This window comes from Rhizophagus irregularis, chromosome 9 (assembly GCF_026210795.1).
Source record: "Rhizophagus irregularis chromosome 9, complete sequence".
NCBI classification, from domain to species: domain Eukaryota; kingdom Fungi; phylum Glomeromycota; class Glomeromycetes; order Glomerales; family Glomeraceae; genus Rhizophagus; species Rhizophagus irregularis.
In genome coordinates this window covers 126,571-147,298 of record NC_089437.1, presented here as the reverse complement: position 1 = coordinate 147,298, position 20,728 = coordinate 126,571, and the positions used below count along the sequence as shown (strand labels likewise).

Below are 20,728 nucleotides of genomic sequence, written 5' to 3'. Positions count from 1 at the left end.
TTTATTAAAATAATACTACGATCAAAGCTAAACACATTACACAAGCTTTTCGGCATTCTTATCTTCAAGCTAACAAATAGAATTTATACACCTAAACTAATTATAAAACTACGCCCTATACTTAATAAATTTACTAGATAATTCCGACATTACAGTACACTCACGTCAAAAGATCCGGGTATTTTATTAGATATAAAAAATTGTCTAAGGTTAAGATCCGGATATAAGTATAAGACCCGGTACAAATCAGACATTTTATTTTGTGTCACAAATTTCATATTATCTACTATCAATTATCAATAAATAAAAATGAAAGATCAACTCGATATGATAGTATATTCTAATATTTAGCATTTATTTATTATTAGCCTTGTAACATATTCACTATAACAAAATTATGAATACAAAATACAAATACAGTATACTCTCGATATACCAAAGCCACGATATACCAAAGATCACCATATACCGAAGATTTTTATATAACCATTTTCATTAATAATTAAAATCTTTTGATATACCGATTTTACTATAAAATTTTATATAACATTATACCGAAGTTTTCATTTTTACCGTATATAATAGTATATAATAAAAAAAAGTTCGTTATACCGAAGATCAAACCATATCTAATATGATCAAATGATCTCATTTTTATTTTTCAGTATTAACGTTACTTTGGAGTTAAACATTTAGCTGCTTTAAAATATATGAAAAGTAACATTGGTTATTTTTACAAAAAGCACAAAAAATAAGTATCGTTAGATAATTGGGTTAGCAACAAGTAATTTGTAAAATTTGTTAAACGTAAAATATGTAACGGTATAATAAAGTCACATGATTTTAATCTTAATATAACGAAGTTTTCTAAAAAAATATATAAACTTCGGTATATAAAAAAATTTGATATACCAAAGATCACTATATACCGAAGTTTTAGTCTTGAACGGCGACTTCGGTATATCGAGAGTTGACTGTAAAATTTTCCATAAATGTGATTTTGGTATACTGGCATTACTAATTACAATCTTGAAGCACATTACGCTCTTCATTTTTGTTATAATAATCATCATCTGATTCACATTCGCTATTACCACTATCATCCGATCTATTATCATCTAGTTCACGCTACTTCTTTCATCATCTGCTTCAATTCTTCTCCCTTTATTATTTATTTTTTGTACTTTATTAAATATTAAACCATCTTCCGTCCCATTCTTCGCGTTTGAAACACCACAACATTAAATGAACGCATAATCAAATTGGTATCAATTGCAACCAACTTTCTTTTACCTAATTTGCTACAAGTGAGTACGATGGTCTTTTAATTTTTCCTAATGGAGTATATACTTTAATAGCTTTATTAATCCAGTGATCATAAAGATGTCCGCATCTAATTTTATTAAAACAATATTAATTTTATATTAGATAGCAGAAAAATTTGATGAATGAAATTTACCTTAGCTTTAAAAGATTTATTTAATGATACATCGAGTGGTTGTAAATGAGAAGTTAATCCACCCGGAATAAAAGCCAAATCAGTATTTTTTCTATGAAATCGACGTTTATAGCATCAGTTTTGTGTGCAGTAAAAGAATCTAACACTAAAGAGATCTTTGGTTGCTGCCTTGTTTTGCACGTTGTGTCCAAATATTTTCTATCCACCAAGCCATCTCGTCTTAATTCATCCAACTATTGGATTAGTACGAACAATTACTAGTACATCAGGAAAATCCTCTCGCGGAACATTTACAAGTTTGAAAATAATTACTGACGGCAATTTTTCACCATTAGCCATACAAGCTAAAACAACAGTAAAATTTGCGCGTTCATGCCCAGTAGATAAAATAGCAACAGATTTTGTATCCCAATGTCCAACTGCTGTGTTGCTTAAATTAAGTGCCATATGCGTTTCATCCATATTTGCAATTAAAAACAATGGATATTGGTGCTCTCTTCTATGAAAAGGACATAATACAAAAATTGATTTTGTTGCTCAATATAATCATCAAGAAGTAGGGATTGGAATCGATTATCATTATTAGAATCGATTTTAGAATCGATTAATTTTTATTTTATGTGAAGCCGGACAGCCAAATAAGCAGGATAAACTCCCATTGGAGACGATCCTAATTCTTGTCATCATCCTGCCAGGAACCGATAAAAGCTCAAGGAAGGACCCTAACTTCTAATTATATAAAAGGGCCATAGCTCATCCCACCGCTATGACCAACGTAAAGATAAGAGACATCAATTAAAAAGCGAACTAATTAACCCGTATTTTCTTTCAACCATCAAGGTCGCCACCTGTAAATACTGTCATAGGTGGAATGATTCACACTGTTTGTAATTGTTAATATCTATCTTAATACGAACCAAAAAATTCAAAAAATGAATTACAAAATATAGAAACTAAACTATTTCAAATACGAAATTTAAAAATTAAATCTATATTAGAGGGTAAGAAGTCTTCTTCTTTGGTAACCCTACAATCGAAAAGACAAATTTTTTTTGTTAGAGGTATAAGATCTCCATAATTATTATAATGATTATGTCTGGCACGACGCTTTTTTGGGCGACGTTCTATTATTTTCGTGTCATCGGAGGTATCACCAAGATTATCTTTGATGTATTGGATATCATTTGGTCGAATAATAGCACGGTATGGTTTAAAGGGGTAGTGTTCATCCCTGTATTGTTATCCAAAATCTGTTATCAAATTATTAAGACGTCTTGATGCAACTGTTCGTTTGTCATTGCTTTTCTTTTTAGATGCTCCATACGCGAAATTGCGAATACTGGCCATACGGTCATCAAAATTATCATTCAGTCGAGTAAAAAACTCCATAGCATTAGTACGCCTAAGATAATGTTTGGCAGAAGTATTATGATCTTCGATGTCTTTAATGACATTTAACCGTTTGTTAAGACGATCTCGAGCTCTGATCTCACTAATGCGATCTTCATCTAAACCTAACATATATGCGTCTCTCAAGGATAACTGAATTGTAGAGTCTTGTAATAAAAGTACGGCATCTATGTATTCTGATGCACCTTTACCATAGTGTTCGTCAATAAGATTCTTGATATACCAATCCCTATAAGAGTTTTCTGATGTATCATCCCTGCCATTATTGGCTGAAGAGTTATCCTCTTCATCGGAGTCCTGATTCTTGATAACACTGCGTAATGCAGAACTAATGTGAGGGGGAAAAATCCTATCTTCAGGTAGATGTAAAAGAGCGCAGTTCTGATCGTATGGAAAATGGAATAAGGGAACGGTTGGGAAACGTTTAAATAATCCCATGTTGAATTTTAAGTGAGGGATCCGTGTATAGATCTTTTGATATGGACAGAAAAGGAACTTCCTTTGATTCGCAAGTCTAATCTTATATCGGAGTTTAAGAGCCATCCCAGATTTAGGTTTATTACTATTAAAAATACGTCGACAAGATCGATCAAAACGAGCTTTTTGCCGTGCAGCTGTACGTGGATTCGAACTTAACGTACGAGAGAAATTTTTGTAAATCTTGGTGTACATAGGACCAGTAGCCTGATAAGGGGTAAAATTGAATCAAGGTTGTGTGCTTCATAACACGTTGTATAAGAAATGCCCAATCGATTTGAAAAAATCTTTTGCCTCGAGTTATCGTTATACTTTTTGTAAATTATGTTGGCGTGATAACTTTTGTGATGAATGATATTGTTCACAGGTGCTGATGTTGCCTTATCCTCTGAGGGTGTGTTTATTATATGAGTGATGGCCGAATGATGTTGGTTACAAGCGTGTCGATTAAAATTTTTAACAAAAGGGCACGGTGTACGGCATGGTGTTGGTTTTTGATGGGGAGACTTCTTTGTAGGTAGATGGTTACAAGCTACATAGATACCAAAGTGAAATCTGTATCGTTTGTAAGAGAAGTTGAAAAAAGTTTTGGTAATATTATTGCTGCACATGATTTTTCCTTCACGTGATGCTATCAGATTGATTCTATCCAACAACTTGAGTCGTATCATGTTAAAAAATTTATTTTGAATACGCCGAGGAATAACTCGTTGATGTAAAAAAAAGTGCGTGAGGCATTTAGATATTTGAAATCGATGATTAGGTAATTTGCTTGTGGAATAATACCGAATTGGAGTAGATGACATATGATGATCGGATGTATATATCTTCAGGTGAATTTCATTGGTGTCTGGTATTTGATCGACAACCTCAAAAAAGAAACTTTTTGAACGCCTACATTCATAGATCTTGTTATAACCTGCTTTGGATGCAGCAGTCACGTAAAATTTTTCGAAAGAGACCAAAAAAGAAAAAGTCGAAAATATTGGCGAAGGTAACGTAAAGACTTCGACTACGATAGTCGGAAGTGTGTTATCCTGTGGTTTAATAGTCGTCTCTGAAACATTATCTTTAGCAAGTCTGCCTTCAGGAATATTTCGTCTGCTATCAGAATGTCCGTCCAACTGCGGATAAGGTTTCGAAGGTTCATATGAAGCCAAGGAAGAGTTGGATTGTTTGTAATTTGAAGCTGACATAGTCCCTTAGTGTGGGATAAGATGAGAACTAAAAACCTTGTATAAGACCAAGGCGCCCGCTTGGGCCTCGTCCCCTTTAGCGTTTCAAGTAGAAACTAAAAGAAAATAAAACTATCGCAATATTACTGCAGAAAACTAACAGAAATAAAAAAAGGGGAAAGAGTTTTTTTTTTTAGAATCGATTAATCGTCGATTAATCGTTAATCGAAATTATACTACTGTCGGTCACGTGACTATCAAAATTATTAAGATCGACATAAAAAATTTCCTTTTTGGGAATTTTGTACAACATAACTTGAATTTCATTGGACAACAAATTTTCCTTTTTTTGGATTTTTGTTAATGTCACGTGACATCGACCTAACTTCTTATTAACGGACTACCCCAAAATGTCACGAAACGGCCGGCATTAAGAAATTAAGAAATTAACTATGTGACAAATAATGTGTGACAAATAGGCCAATACTTGTAGGGTACGCAGGGGAAATCTTATTAACGCTACTGCGCCACAATAAGTAAATTCGATTTTTATTCGATAATCGATTTAAAATTGATTCTTATCGATTTTCGATAAATTCGATTATTGTAAAATCGATTCCAATCCCTATCTAGAAGTCGTTGAGCAATTGTTGTTTTACTTCTATTGACTAAATTAAAAGAGCGTGCTTTTACCTGAATCATATAACGCGAAATTGTTTTAATTGCCTTCGTGAGTCTCTAAATCATTCTATTAATTCAGTTTCGAGCTGTTGGTATTTTGGACATGCACCTTGAGCAAGTTTTTGAACATAGGTAGTTACTATCATAAGCTGATCCTTATTTTTCAAAGTTGTTTTGGTTCAATCTCAAATTTATCTGCTGTTGATCGTTTGCTATGACCTTTGCTCATAATATGCGATTACCATCAACTTCTCTCTTGCTGACCATTGACGTCTCTTTTTTTGTGAAATTTTAGCACGGTGAGCTCTAAAATTTCCACAAACCATAGTGTCTTAATAAAATTTTTAATTAATAAAGTCTTAAATATATATAGACTTTGAAAAAATATTTATCAATCAATATCTTGAAAGTTTATTGAAACAAATTATCTGTAAAAATTTACTAGAAAAAAGAAGCGATAAAGAAATAATTGCAAGCCGCGAAAAATAAGTCGCTATAAATTCTAATATTCCATTTCCCAGTAAATTGGTAAAATAATTTTCATTCTTCAAGTGAATAAAATCCTATAAAAGCATTTTCTAATTTTATTAGTTGCCAGATCGGTAATTAATGAATGTGTTGTTTGGTATTTCCAGTGACCCACTTATCAAATATACTGTTCACAATTTTCCCAAACATATAATATTGCAATCCCTCATAACTATTATTAGATATGATATTCAGGGGAAAATTGCTTTAGCTTAGACGATACGATAATAAAAAAACACAATCATCCTGGGAAAATTTTCTTTAAAATAAAATAGTTACTTTCATAAAAATAAACGTGCAGGTATACAAGGTTTTTCGTTCCTATATAATAAAATTGTGTCGTACCAATATGATATGTTACTAATATAATACCCCCTTTATTTTTTTTATTTATTTTTTTTTAACTTAATTTAACTTTTAATCAAAATCTATGCTAATACCTACGACCATAAACGACAGATATTTTACTAACAAACTTACCATTTCTTTTTATTCTTTTTCTTCGACTTTCCACCTTTTTTACCTTTCCCTATTTAAGCGGATTTTTTATGTGCTACCTCCATAGCAATATTTTCTGATTCACTCTCCCCATCATTTTCACTACTGCTAACTATCCCTCTACTAATTTCCTCCTTACCAGTTCCTTACCACTTCGCTTTTGTCCAATTTTTTCGTCCTCTGAAATTTCTTCTTTTTTTTAATCTCAGATAGACGCGACGAACAACCCTGATTCACCTGATTATATAATTTCATGTCCTCATCAGTTACCGATACATCCTCTTTCCTAAGATTATTGATGACGCCAACCACTTCGTCCGGAGTCACGTGACCGTTCTTATCCAACACTTCCTGACTCGACAACACACTCTTTCGATGTTTATCTACAATATCTACAACCTCTTCCTCGTCTCAACTCTCTGATGACACGTTCGATTTTAAAGTTTCCTTCGCAACAACTTGCTCAACGTTAGTTTTTTGTATTTCTTCAACAAAACTTGCGTTTGTCTATCTTTATTTACATTACTACCGCTGAAGTCAAACCCACTTAAACTTAAGCCCATCATTCTGCATATATTTCTCGCACTCTGGTTGACATTTGCTTTAATCATTTCTTTTTCCTTAACATGCTCCTCAACTGCTCTTGCCACAATCTCCTCTATATCTTTCTTTGTGTATATAAATTCAGGTCCTCTTTTCTCCTCAAACTCTACACCCATTGACGTCCCAACCGTACTCCATCATAGACTTAGGAGTTGAATCAATATTCCTATTAGAAATAAATGTGTTAATCTTTTTTAATTTTGAAAAATGATCCATCCTAGACTTTTTGTAATTGCTTCTTCTAACTTTGACTGGTTAGCAAAATAAGCGTAATATCCCCTTTATAATATCCTATCATCCACAATACCCGTTATATCACAAAGTACCCACGGGTATTATATAATTTTAAATCAGGTATTTTGTATAATACCTGGTGTATTATGTACAGTGCGGTACGGTATTTGGACATTAACAGCATGATCCAAATAGACTGACCAATAAACGATATTATAAGATCACATTCAATAAAGAAAATATAAACAAAAAACCTAACATGATAATTAGTCCAGATATATTAGAAACTATATATAATTCTTAACTACTTTAAATAATACTAATGAACTTTATAATAAAGGAGAATTGTGTTTTAAGACTAAGAATCACATAATAAACCATAAGTTCATCTACGGTTAAAGAAATTTCAAATTTATTGGAAAAGATGAATGATAATATTACGATACTAAAAGATACTACAGGAAAGATTTGAATCATAATATAATGTATTGGGATAATAGTATTGTAGTGTATTTAACAGTACTTGTAAAGTGTAAAATAATTAAGAACCAATTAAGAACAAAAATATTCACAGGAATTTATTTGGCGCAATCGCAGCACATAATAATTTATTATTATGAATAACAAAATTAATATTAATGTATAAAATGAATTTTTATATTTTTTGCTGATATAAACCGATAATTATTCGCACTAATTACCGAAATAATGTAACCTGGACAACTTTATTTCTATTTCCTAACTACAGTAACATAGTTGCTGCAGTAGGAACCGAAAGCGAACAAGGAAATTAAGAATAAGAAAAAATAAAATCCTCGTCCCTTATTATTCTTCAGCCGAAGCTGTTACACGTAAATACTTTGTAAAAGGTGTCGAGTGGTTCTAAATTGTTTGAGATGTAGCAGACACGCTACATGAAAAAAAGGGTAGATGGCTAAATAAAAGTATATAAAAATCAAAAATTAATTATCCAAAAGTTCTGAAGTAGTCATCGTGAAATCCAGCCGTAGAACATGATTTTTTATCTTGGGTTGTTCATGATCGAAGATTCTTATGGAGCTTGAAGCGACATCTCGTTTGTTTGGCTGATATTCGATTTCCTTAGTTCATCCGATGTAATGTCATAATCTGAAATTCAAAAGATGTGTATGGGAAAGAAAATTCTTCCCATTTTTTATTAAATTTATTCTTGCTTGATGCGTGATTTTTCTATGAAAATTATCTTGATGATCCGTAAGAGATTTGGTCTGAGCTTTGCGCTTGCAATAGTGTTTGCGCGTACGAGACTTCATGTTTAAAAGCAAGTTCATTTTGACGTCTAACTTCATTTTTCAGGTCACGGGATTTCTGTTTTTCAATCTTTCTTAGCTCTTATCGATGAGCTCGATGGATGTGTATAAATAATCTATAACCTGACAACAAATCCGACTACCATTTTTTTCCGATACTATCACGTGATCTATTTTCGATCTCATTGACTGCTGCGATGTCTAAAACGTTAATAGTACTTTAGTGAACTTAGTTAGGTCTGAGTTTATATGTAAATCTAATCCGGATTTTTGGCTTCTAATCCGGGATTATCCGACCCAGATATAATATCTTTTTTTTTTATGTAATCAGGATGACGGTGTACCCTGCGTCAAGTTAATCTTAAGAGTATTAATGCTTAAGCACTAGTCATCGACTTCATTATATTTTATTTACAATGAATTCAATAAATTAGTATCAAGATAATATTTTTCAAGTATATTTTTAATACTTTGAACGCGCTCCTCCAATGTGGTCTTCCCGCTAACGAGTGGAATTGATTCATATTTAGTATTAAAGTTTCCTTTGATGCATAGAAAATCGAATACAAAATTTCCTATCGAAAGGAAAGAAATAAATTTAAAAATTTATATATATGATTTAACTCATCGTGATGCTAGTTTAGTTACTTCAAATAAAATATAGATTCAAAATAAAGAACTAAAATCCATCAATAATTGATATTATCGAGTAAATTAAAGTCAGCGACTCCTCCACCCACAAGACCACGTATAATCACTAACTATACGTTGCTAGTTATAACTGAATAATATACGACCATAGTTTATTCACTCGTATGAAATGATTGCAAATTTGGTGATATCGCCTTATAAGACTGATACAAGTCCAATCTAATAAATTTCAGTGAAAAAAAGGTCATCTCTGCCTTTGCTGTCTTTTCCTGATAATTAAAGCATTTCGAAAGGAATTAGCGCTCTTACAGGCCCAGATTTCTTGTGAAATCTAATTTTTTCATTATGGAACTCAAATATATAAATGAAGATCATTTTATCGTTTCAAAAATTTCAGACTCAAATCGCATCAGATTTCCTCCCGATACTCATTATACTTATCGATTAGTTGTATTTACGTTCACGTTAATAATTTTAAATAAAAATAAATAAATTTTTTATTAACTAAGAATATACTGTACATATTATATACGATTTTATATAAAAAATTTTCTTCAATTCTACACTATCCCCCTTATTTTAAAATAAAGTATGCGCATTTGACGTCTGTTGATGATTTATATGAGTTGTCAATATCCTTACAAATAGAACAAGATTTGCATTCACATTCAACGTATTCTAATTTAATTTCTTTCTTTTTCTGCTTAAAAAGAACTGGTCCACAATTTTTACTTGTATAGAATACGCTAATATATTTTGGGTTTGAAGGAAAAGTATATTTATTGAAATCTATAGATCTTTTCGATTTCATAAATTGTTTTTCTTTGACAAAAGGAATTATCCCACAAGGAATTGTACAATTAGGATCGTTTCTTTTAATAGTGAGTACGTGAAAACTAAAATTAGGTAATTCAATATATTTATTCTCTTTCAAACTGTAAGAAAATACATTTGCTTCAATATTATTATCATTTTTTGAAAAGTAATGTCCAATAATAATAGATTCATCTTTATTATTTAATTCTCTTAATATTGGAATCCCCAAGAAAGAATCTAATTCATTTAAATTAAACCCAAATTTAAAATTATATAACTCTTGATTATTCGACTTATGATAATCTTGGTAACGAACCTTCAAGTGCATTTCATTAACCCTATTAAAATTGAAATCTATATCATTAACAATTATCATAAACCCAATTCTTAACTTACATTTTGGATGTTTATGTTTTCTTTGACATCGATGAATAATTAGTCGTGGTCTTTCATTTCGTGGAAAATAGATTTGACAATCAAAGTAATTATTTCTCTTTTCATCATCATCAACAACAGTCGCAAAGACGCTACATTCAGCATCTTCTTTCTTAATAGTTTTAAGGACTCTTTCAGGTAGTGGTAATTCAATAATTTTTTGCACTCCATATTCTAATCGATAATTATTTTCTATAATCTCAGAATATAGGATTTTTTTTCCAAGGATTTCATATATCTTCTTACGTAATTTAATATTTAAAATTAGAAAAATATTCATTGGTTTTCGAAATTCTATGCACTCCCAAGTTTTGTAACTATCTAATGTATCTAATGATTTAATCCATTTATCTTTATTAAAATTTTCAAGATAATCTCCAAATAAATTATTATATTTTTTTAAGCTTTTTGAAAAAGTTCCACTAACTGATCGAACATATGAACAAATTACTACTCCACCTAAAATAATTTCTGTCGGCACAAATTCTCCAAATTTTTTATAAATTTTTTTAAATTTTTCACGATCATTAGATTTTATGGCTTCTTCCACTTCTTCAGTAAATTCTTGAGTTGGTTTAAATTTATAAAATTTCAAAAACAATTTAGGTACACTTAAATAAGTTAACTTTTTTTCAATTTCTTTACTTTCATTTTGAGCGTTTAAAAAATCTATTCCAAATGATCCAAAATTCTTCATATCAGCTTCAGCGTTAAGAAACTTGTCTATTTCTTTTATCCAATCTTCTTTTGTATTAAACTCGATAATGTCTTCATAAATGCTATTATTAAATTCAATCAATTCGATTTGATCCTTAAGTAACGTAAATCCGCGAGTATCCGCGCTTTCAATTTTAATACCATCAGACGAAAAAGTACGTCCAAATTCTAATTTTAATTTTTCTAAGTTCTCTAATTCATTTTTAATATTCGTAATCATATCTTGAGATTTTTCTGTTCGAAGATTTCAGTCAAAAAAAAAAAAATTACTTTATTTATTCATTTATGATGGGTAAATTTATATGGCATAAAAAAAAATCACACGTTGGTACACGTAAGCATATACAAAAAAAGTTTTCTTAATGGAAATATGATTCAATAATGCATTGCATAAATATTTTTTTTTTATTTTTTAATCCATTCTAATAATGGTATTCATCTTGCATATCACGTGCAATTGGGTCATTAATATTCGGATATTAAACCATATATGTCTTTGTAACCAAACCTAATTAATTTTTACAATTATTAATCAACAGACTTTTTCCTCCGAACGTATATTGAATTAAGGTAATACAAGCCAAGGAGGTAATTTTACACCTGTTACAAATGAATTAAATTCTTTTTTCTTTTTTGCTATGTCGTTTCTAGAACTTAAAATTATCTGTATTGTGTCCTTACTTTTCTGATATACTGTTTACTGGAAGTCTGGGACCAGCCTATAACAGATCTCGCTGATTTCAAAAAAATTGTAATACTTTGGAGTATGGAATTTCTTGCAATGACACAATTACCATTCAAACCAAGTAAGCTTATAGTAATAGACAGTAAAGAGAAAAGGAAGAATAAGTTTATTAACTCAAGCTCAGCTAACTGTAATTTCGTTTGCGACGAAGCAGTTACAGGTCGAGTCGATTACGCGTTTAGAAAATAACGGTTTCTTTGAGCCAAAAAAAAAATCATGATCACCTTTTGTTGTACCATCACTAAAGGTAGTATCTACTAGATCATTTTGTGAGCTAAACAACGAAAAGCGCTTCTGATCGATCCATGTGTAATATTACTTATTCTTGGATTTTTCACGCTAGTTCACGGATTAATTTTCATAAGATCTAACTGATTACCTTCGTATTGATCATGGTGAAAGAAGTCGCGAGGGACATGGTTTGACTCTTCCGTTATCAAACGTACTGAAATTGTCATCGCGTTTCTGACTGATCCATGTGTAATATCATTCATTCTTGGATTTTTCACGCTAGTTCACGGATTAGTTTTCATAAGATCTAACTGATTACCGTCGTATCGTCATGATGAAAGAAGTCGCGAGGGACATAGTTGACTCTTCCGTTATCAAACGCACTGAAATTGTCATCGTGCTTCTGGCTGATACGTGTAATATTATTTATTCTTGGATTTTTAACGCTAGTTCACAGATTAGTTTTCGATCTACATTCTTGGCTAGTTCACGGATTAGTTTTTTATAAGATCTAACTGATTACCGTCGTATTGATGGTGTCACTAAGGAAAAAGAAGTTACGAGGGACATAGTTGACTCTTCCGTTATCAAAACGCATTGAAATTGTCATCGCGCTTCTGATCGATCCATGTGTAGTATTACTCATTCTTGGATTTTTCACGTTAGTTCACGGATTAGTTTTAATAAGATCTAACTGATTACCATCGCATTGATCATGGTGTCAATAAGGAGAAAGAAGTTACGAGGGACATAGTTGACTTCCGTTATACGTATTGAAATTGTCATCGCTCTTCTGGTCGATCCATGTGCAATATTACTCATTCTTGGATTTTTACGCTGGTTCACGAGCAGTTTATAAAATCTAACTGACTACTGTATCTTACTTCACGATTATGAGGTCACCAAGTGGAAAGGGATAGATCTTTAACCCGCATTTGCATAACTACATTGGGTTCTTATTTATATGAATGGTAAGTTATCTTGGCATGATAAGGGAATAGGAGCAGGGTCATATGCTAATCTTTATTTCTTATACTTCCTCTTTTTATATATTAGAAAATCTGGAAAGACTGGTTTTCGCTATATTTAATGATGTCTTCGGTGAATTATAATCATAATTACGCGTAGATAAAGGGTTATTCTGATGAGTTTACAATCGTGCGTTAGGACAACCATATACAAGGCATAATAGGAGCACAAAAAAGAATATTAGGATGCTAAATGGTTTAGTTTGGCATAATCAAGGAATTCAATCAATCCAAACCCTATGTAAATAAGCAACATATTGGAGAAGGAATAAATCATATGATTTACAAATGTTTTTTAAGATACGACAAATAAATATTATATCAACAGAATAACCACCGAATGAAACAGGCTCATGACTTTAATCACCATATGTTTTAGATAAAGATAATGGTTAACAAGATTTATCCAATTTGTCATAATGAACGAATTGTTTGAATATTATTTTTTAAGGAATCATGAAATGTGTTTAAATATGCTCCACAAGAAAGTTCAGATTAATGGAATGAATCGAGATAAAAAAGTCGACCCTTAGAAAATATTAAGGTTCTGGAGCGAGTAGTTATTGTTTTGGAGTGATGAAATGACAAAAGTCAAAGCTGAATAAGATGCCGGTCTTAAATTAGCGACAGTTTATTTGACAAATTGCTTAGATGTAATTTTTATGATAGAAAAAAACTTTTTTATTTCACTATAATAAAATTTACATAATATTTCTTCCTATCTTACAATATAGAAAATTAAAAAACGTCGTTAAATCACGTGAAAAACTTTAACCTACGTAAATTAAAAATGCAATTAAATTAATAAAAAACTTGTGTACCAATCATACTAGTCAAGAAATATATAACTTTTAGTATAATTGAGGGGAAAAACAAAAAAAAAATGAACAAAAATTACCTTTATTCGAAATAAAATATGCGCACTTAATGTCGCTTTCTAACGATTTGCGTTTGCAAAATGAACAAGTTCTCCCGCATTTACAATCGGCATATTTTAATTTGATTTCATTATTTTTCTGCTTTAAAAAAACTGGACCACAATTTGCAGAATATACGCTAATGTATAGAATTTTCTCAATATTTTTCACGTTTTTAATCGATTCAATATCTATATATCTTCTCTGTCTCATAAACCTCATAAACCTTTCTTTGAATTGAATACTTTCGTAAGTCTTAGAAATTCCTGATACGAGTACTTGAAACCTAAAACTACGAGGTAATTTAACATATTTATTCTCTTTTAAATTGTAAGAAAATACGTTTGCTTCGATAGTACTTTCTTTTTTTAAAAAATAATGCCCGATAAGAATAGATTTATCCGAATCATTCAATTCATTTAATACAGGAATTCCAAAGAAAGTATTTTGTTCAAAACTGAATCGCGTTAACTCTTGATCATTTAAATTTTGATAATCTTCATAATGTACTTCCAATCGCGTATCATCATTTTCATTATTTTCATCATTTGGAAAATCGAAACCATAACCAATAATCATAAACCCAATTTTTAAATTATGCCGTTTTTGGTTTTTTTGGTAACAATGGATAATGAGTTTCGGTTTTTCATTACCTTTACGTGGATGATAGATTTGACAGTTATAGAAATCATTTTTCTCATCACCAACAATCGTCGCGAATATACTGCAATCAGCTTCTTTTTTCTTAATTGTTTCACAGATCTTTCCTCGTAATGGTAAATCAACAATTTCTCGTTCTCCATATTCTAATTGACGACTGAAAGATATAATATCATGATAAAGAATTTTTTTTCCAAGGATTTTATTTACCTTCTCACGTAAATTATCATCTAAAAGTTGAAAAATATGAATCGGTTCACGAAATTCTATGCAATCCCAATGTTTACAATCGGATAGTGACTTAATCCATTCTTTTTTATCAAAACTATCGAGACCTCCGATGCAGCTGCTATATTTCCACTCTAAGCTTGTTGATTCACTTATTGAATTATCAATACCAAATCCAACTTCGACGCTAAGTTCCACGGCAGGAATTACAGGAATACCAATTGTTGGAGAAACATCGTTAATCTTCTGTTCAGAAGATATATTTGAATTTCTTTCGTTCACATAATAAACTATCCCACCTAAAGTAACTTCAGTAGGAGCGAATTGACCGTATTTTTTATTAATTTTTCTAAGTTTTTCACGATCTTTTGATTCTACGGCTTCTTTAACTTCATCGATAAATTCCTCAGTAGGTTCTAAACCTTCAAATTTTAAATGCAATTTAGAAATTTTTGCATAACTAAAAGAAAAATTCTTTTCTATTTCTTTACATTTATTTCGCGTATTCGTAGAAGATAATCCTAACGATCCAAAATTCATCAATTCAGCTTCAGCATTTAGAAACATAGTTATTTTTTTCTCCCAGGTATTCTTTGAATTAAATTTGACTGTTTCATAACTAATAGTCACATTAGGTTTGACAGGCTTGATATCTTTTATCGTAAATGCTTTTTTATCCGCAATTTTGATTTCAGTATTAATAGGGGTTAAAGTACGCCCGTATTCAAGTTTTAATGTCGGTTTAAAATGTTCTGGATCAGGAAATTCACAATTTTTCAAATATACAGTATTTTCCATATTGCTATCAGTTATGATGATATCTTTTAAATCGCGTTCGGATTCACTATCAGGCGTTATGACATTAGAATCTTCACGATCTCCATCCAAAAACAATAATGTACTATCCATTCTAATAATACTGTTATATGTAAGCTGTTTACGAATTTCTGATAATTTATCAGTAATTTTCAGTTTAATAAGCGACGATAGATCATCTCTTATCGTTTCCTTTCTTATAACTCTTATTATTCTTGTATCAGACATATTCAGAATCGTTAAAAAGAAGAGAATTTTTTTTGAAATAATAAGTAGTTTACGTGCCTTATGCTTTATGAAACTATATATATATAGATATAAAATAAATCAATTGAAGGATTATTTTTTTTTTTATTGAATTTTTTATTTTTGGATTTTTGTTTTTGGATTTTTCCTGATCACGTGATTTATGTAACTCCAAATACAAAAAAGGGATTTTGAACGAAACAATGATTACACATTATGCATTACATAAATCAAACATAATCTCAACGTCCATTTTTATTTATTCAAATAAGACTAGTAAGACTCGGAAGGAATAGACCAAAAGATTATTAATCAAATGTAACCCTTAATTATATTTTTAAAAAGTCATTCATTTTAACGAGATATGGAATAGCACGATGATATCCCCCAGGTCACGTACTCTATTCTTAGAGTACCGAAAAAAGAACTTTTGAATAAACTTCATTCTAAATATCCTTATTTGAGAATAAAATTACTGTATATTTCTTATTTTATTTCACGTTCTTGGAATTTTTGGTCGATCACGTAAAACTGTGTTTTTTTTTGAATTTATTATTATACAATACTGTATATTATATGCACTAATATTTTTTATATCCATTACAATCATAACTCTAAATACTCTTATATGATATATTTTTTTTTATTTTACATTTTTGGCGCTATTGATTGATCACATACGTGAACGTGAATAAACTTTTTTTGAATAAATTTGTCCTTATTTATGAAAAAAAAAATATAAAATTAAAACAAATTAAAGGTCCTCAATTTTCCTTTAAAAAAAAGAATTAATTTTTATATCAAACCATAAAAATGACTTTAAATAAATTAAAAGTAAGAGTTATCGTAAATTACTCGAAATCATCCGAACCTAAAATAGTCGAATTGTCTCTGACTCTGAAGGATAATTTACCGGCCATTCGTGAAATTCTTAAAAATGATAATACTATTGAGATGAATGATACATTATTATTTTCGAAAAAATTTACTGATGGATTGGCCGAAATATCACGTGAAAATGAGAAAGATTTTACTTTGAATGACATTATTGAAAAGTCGAACGACGTTAAAACTTCATACACCTTACGTTTAATAGAAACCTCAACATATTGGAAGTTCTTAAATGATTTACATAAATTAGATTTTGGATGCACAATGACTTCTAATGGGATTAAAAGAGCGAATCAAAGAGCTTTTATAACGGAAAAATACCAATTAAATGAAATTGACATTACAGAAGATGAAGAAGTGGAATTTAATTCATGGGAAGATCGGATGATAAAGAAAAATCTCTTTTTTGTTCCTAATATGAATGTAAAATATTTCGCAAAAATAGGAATAAAACATGAGAATGGATATTACGATGATATTGATAAAAATACATACAAATATCGAGTATATAAGAAAGTATCTTTTAAAATTCAGAATTTAAAAGCGACAGATGATTTTATTAAAAGAGTGAACGACGCCTTAAAATTAGAAGATCTTAAAAATTTTTTACAAATTACTGAAGAATATGGTCAGTTCATTCCTAGCGAGGTTATTTTGGGCAAACGTTTTCAAATTGATAATGAAACTAAAGAAAAAGAGGATTTATTAAATGATTATAGAAAGTGGGATACCATAGAATTACTAGAACCAACCAGTATTTTTGAACTTGTAGATGATGATTTACGTGAAAGGTTATATTCATTTTTTGGAAAAAGAATCCTTTATTCCAAGATAGAAACTGAAGTTATTGGAGATGATAAAAACGTAAGAACAAAAACAATGGAATTACCAAAAAGGATCTCGGAAATTATTTCAAACAAACACGCGGACTGCTCTATCTTTGCGACTGCGATCGGTTTAAAAGATCACTATCATTGTCAAATTCTTACTTCTGATAAAGAACCGAAGCTTATAATTCATCGTCTCAAAGAAAAATCTAAGGGTAAAGACAGTGAGCTCGTAATTGGATGGATGGTTGTCGGTAATGATACAAATTTCAAATCCATTTTTCCAGATTATAACACGAAATCATTTAATAACACACAATTTAAAGTTTTGAAGATTGATACTAATGATATTAATGTTATTAATGGTGTGGTTGACTTAAATGATTTAATGCCATCAACTGAAAAGCCTTATTATATAGGAATTCCCTATATGGATGAACTGGATCCAGTGATTGGTCATTATTTTTTCAACGATCGTAAGAAATTATATATATTTCCTTATTCTTCAAAAGATGAACTACGGGAATTACCTAAGTTTAGTCTTCGTTTACTTATGATGACTGACCCTTCTGGGATATTTGAAAAAAATGTGAATAACTTAAATAATACCATTAATTTCGACAATATTGATGAATTTAAAAATTTTAAGAATATTCCAAAATTTATTAGTTTATATTCGAAAAAAAATGAACGTGGATCAATTCTATTGAAACAACGTCCTACACATATTAAAGTTAAGTTTCCTAATAATAAACCTTCATTTAATAAAAAAGTTATTAGAAAATTATCAGATGATAATGAAAATCTTAAATGTTCATTCTTTGTTCCATTTGAAAGGTATTTTATTTCTTTATATTTTCTATCAATTTTCCTCATAAATAAATGTTAACAATTTTTTTTTTTGTTTAGCGATAATAAAATTCGTTCAAATTCTAATAATAATTTCATCAAATTACCAAAAATTTTCCATAACAATAATACTAATGCTAAAGGCAAGCATTAACTAAGATTTGTGGCCTAGCATTTTCATCATGAGATGTAGTATTAACCTAATTCTTTCTTTTTTTAGAAATGTCATTTTCAGAAATGTCATTTTCAGATTTTTCTTCACGCTTAGAAACAGTAATAGTATTATCAGAAGAAATAGTAAAATCATGTCAGTCTGCAAAAAATCATAAAATACTTGAAAGATTTGGAAATAAAGTATCAGAAGCGTTAAAAGTACTAACGAATTTAAAAAACTCTAAAGATCATTTTTTTAATAAAGAAAATGCTACTTTATTAGAGAGATTAATTAACGATATCGAAAATATTAAAAATTTTGTTGATTATCATATCAGTTCATCAGAAGAAATTAGTAAATCAAAAATATTAATTATATTAAAAATTAAAAAATTATTTGAAGCTAGGAAATTTGAAAAGTCTTTTGATAACAATCTTGTTAATATTCAAAGATCTATAGAAGGTTCAAAAGAACGTGATAATAATAATGAAACACGAGATGTCGAGGTTCCAACAGATGACGATGAAATTAAGGTTCCAACAGATGTCGATGAAATTAAGGTTCCAACAGATGTCGATGAAATTAAGGTTCCAACAGATGACGATGAAATTAAGGTTCCAACAGATGACGATGAAATTAAGGTTCCAACAGATGTCGATGAAATTAAGGTTCCAGCAGATGACGATGAAATTAAGGTTCCAACAGATGTCGATGAAATTAAGGTTCCAACAGATGTCGATGAAATTAAGGTTCCAACAGATGTCGATGAAATTAAGGTTCCAACAGATGATGATGAAATTAAGGTTCCAACAGATGACGATGAAATTAAGGTTCCAACAGATGACGATGAAATTAAGGTTCCAACAGATGACGATGAAATTAAGGTTCCAACAGATGACGATGAAATTAAGGTTCCAACAGATGTCGATGAAATTAAGGTTCCAACAGATGTCGATGAAATTAAGGTTCCAACAGATGACGATGAAAACACAGATGACGTTTCAATAGTCTATACCAAGGATGCTAACGAGAATAAAACAAATAATAATATTATTAGGGTTCCAACAGATGACGCCAATGATAACAGCTCTAAGATTCAAACAAAAATTATTATTGATACTAATGTTCCAAAGGATAATGATAGTGTTGAATTAGTGTTATCACCAACTGACATTAGTATACCCACAGGAAAGTCAACAATTTTCAGTAGTAGTGAAATAGATGAGAATGGAAATGAAACAACAATTAAAACAGAAATTAAACCCGGAAAAAATGGAAAACCAGCAACTACAGTAAGAAAAAACACGATAGATTCAAAAGGCACAACAATTTTTGAACTAACAACACTTTTTTTTGAACCAGAAGAAAATTCTAGTGAAGGCAAAGTAATTACTGAGAGTGATAAATCAATGACCATCCTACAAGGTGATCAATTGACTAAAACTGGTGATTCAAGAAAAATGAAAAAGAAAACAAAAACTTATAGTAAAAATGAGACAAATGATTTTGGGATTGTAACATCAACTACAACAGAAATAAAAACTGATGAAGATGGAAAACCAACAGTAACAGTAACAACTGAAAAATTTATTGGCAATAAAGATGAAAAAATTCCTGAAACAAAATTTAGTAGTAGTGAAATAGACGAAAATGGAAATGTAACAACAACTACAACAGAAACAACAACTAGAGAAGATGGAAAAACAGAAGCTAGAGTGAGAATCGAAACGAAAGACTTAAATGATAAAACAATACATAATGAATCATTTGTTTCTAGACCGGATGATGTTAATAAAGAAGAAACAACTCTTGAAATGGTTAAAACTGATAGTTTTGGAGTACCAATGAAAAATCAAACAAATACTCTCTTTAGTGAAACGGATGAGCATGGAATTAAAACGATAATAACTACTATAATAAAGACTCGTGCAAAAGAAACTAAAGTTCCGGAAGTTATAATAAAGAAGGTTAAAATAAATGATAATAAGTTATTGAAGAGCTAAAAGTACAGCGACAGTAGTATAACAAAATATTTCTATTTGTATTTCTAGTAATTAAATCTTTTGTTTTTTTTTTATTATTTATCATTGTAAGATTTTATCATACCAATAAAACAATTTAAAGCCTCAATTGTGGACTTAAAGCTATCAATAATTTTGCGTG

General features: G+C 30.1%; 6 protein-coding genes across 7 annotated transcripts; 2 read left to right on the top strand and 4 right to left on the bottom strand.

The window, feature by feature from the left end:
* Positions 1–2,698: 2,698 nt before the first annotated feature.
* OCT59_029082 (uncharacterized protein) lies at positions 2,699–4,542 on the bottom strand (the record flags this gene model as incomplete). Its single annotated transcript, XM_066141359.1, has 3 exons — positions 2,699–3,553; positions 3,712–3,878; positions 4,266–4,542. 3 exons carry the CDS (start codon positions 4,540–4,542, stop codon positions 2,699–2,701), a joined length of 1,299 nt encoding a protein of 432 aa, XP_065994465.1.
* Positions 4,543–6,665: 2,123 nt separating this feature from the next.
* OCT59_029081 (uncharacterized protein) lies at positions 6,666–6,947 on the bottom strand (the record flags this gene model as incomplete). The annotated part of the gene is made up of 1 exon (XM_066141351.1): positions 6,666–6,947. The coding sequence occupies one exon, from the start codon at positions 6,945–6,947 to the stop codon at positions 6,666–6,668; it is 282 nt and encodes a 93-aa protein (XP_065994464.1).
* A 2,534-nt stretch (positions 6,948–9,481) lies between these two features.
* On the bottom strand, positions 9,482–11,226 carry OCT59_029080 (uncharacterized protein; the record flags this gene model as incomplete). 2 transcript variants are annotated; one of them, XM_066141341.1, is made up of 2 exons in its annotated part: positions 9,866–9,877; positions 9,955–11,193. In XM_066141341.1, 2 exons carry the CDS (start codon positions 11,191–11,193, stop codon positions 9,866–9,868), a joined length of 1,251 nt encoding a protein of 416 aa, XP_065994463.1. The 2 variants fall into 2 exon arrangements, with proteins under 2 accessions (XP_025165402.2, XP_065994463.1); XM_025322784.2 differs by having other exon boundaries at positions 9,482–11,226.
* A 2,521-nt stretch (positions 11,227–13,747) lies between these two features.
* OCT59_029079 (uncharacterized protein) lies at positions 13,748–15,826 on the bottom strand (the record flags this gene model as incomplete). Its single annotated transcript, XM_066141334.1, has 2 exons — positions 13,748–13,752; positions 13,876–15,826. 2 exons carry the CDS (start codon positions 15,824–15,826, stop codon positions 13,748–13,750), a joined length of 1,956 nt encoding a protein of 651 aa, XP_065994462.1.
* Positions 15,827–16,657: 831 nt separating this feature from the next.
* OCT59_029078 (uncharacterized protein) lies at positions 16,658–18,565 on the top strand (the record flags this gene model as incomplete). Its single annotated transcript, XM_025328711.1, has 2 exons — positions 16,658–18,399; positions 18,472–18,565. 2 exons carry the CDS (start codon positions 16,658–16,660, stop codon positions 18,563–18,565), a joined length of 1,836 nt encoding a protein of 611 aa, XP_025165403.1.
* Positions 18,566–18,633: 68 nt separating this feature from the next.
* OCT59_029077 (uncharacterized protein) lies at positions 18,634–20,568 on the top strand (the record flags this gene model as incomplete). The annotated part of the gene is made up of 1 exon (XM_025332919.2): positions 18,634–20,568. One exon carries the CDS (start codon positions 18,634–18,636, stop codon positions 20,566–20,568), a length of 1,935 nt encoding a protein of 644 aa, XP_025165404.2.
* Between the last annotated feature and the right edge of the window lie 160 nt (positions 20,569–20,728).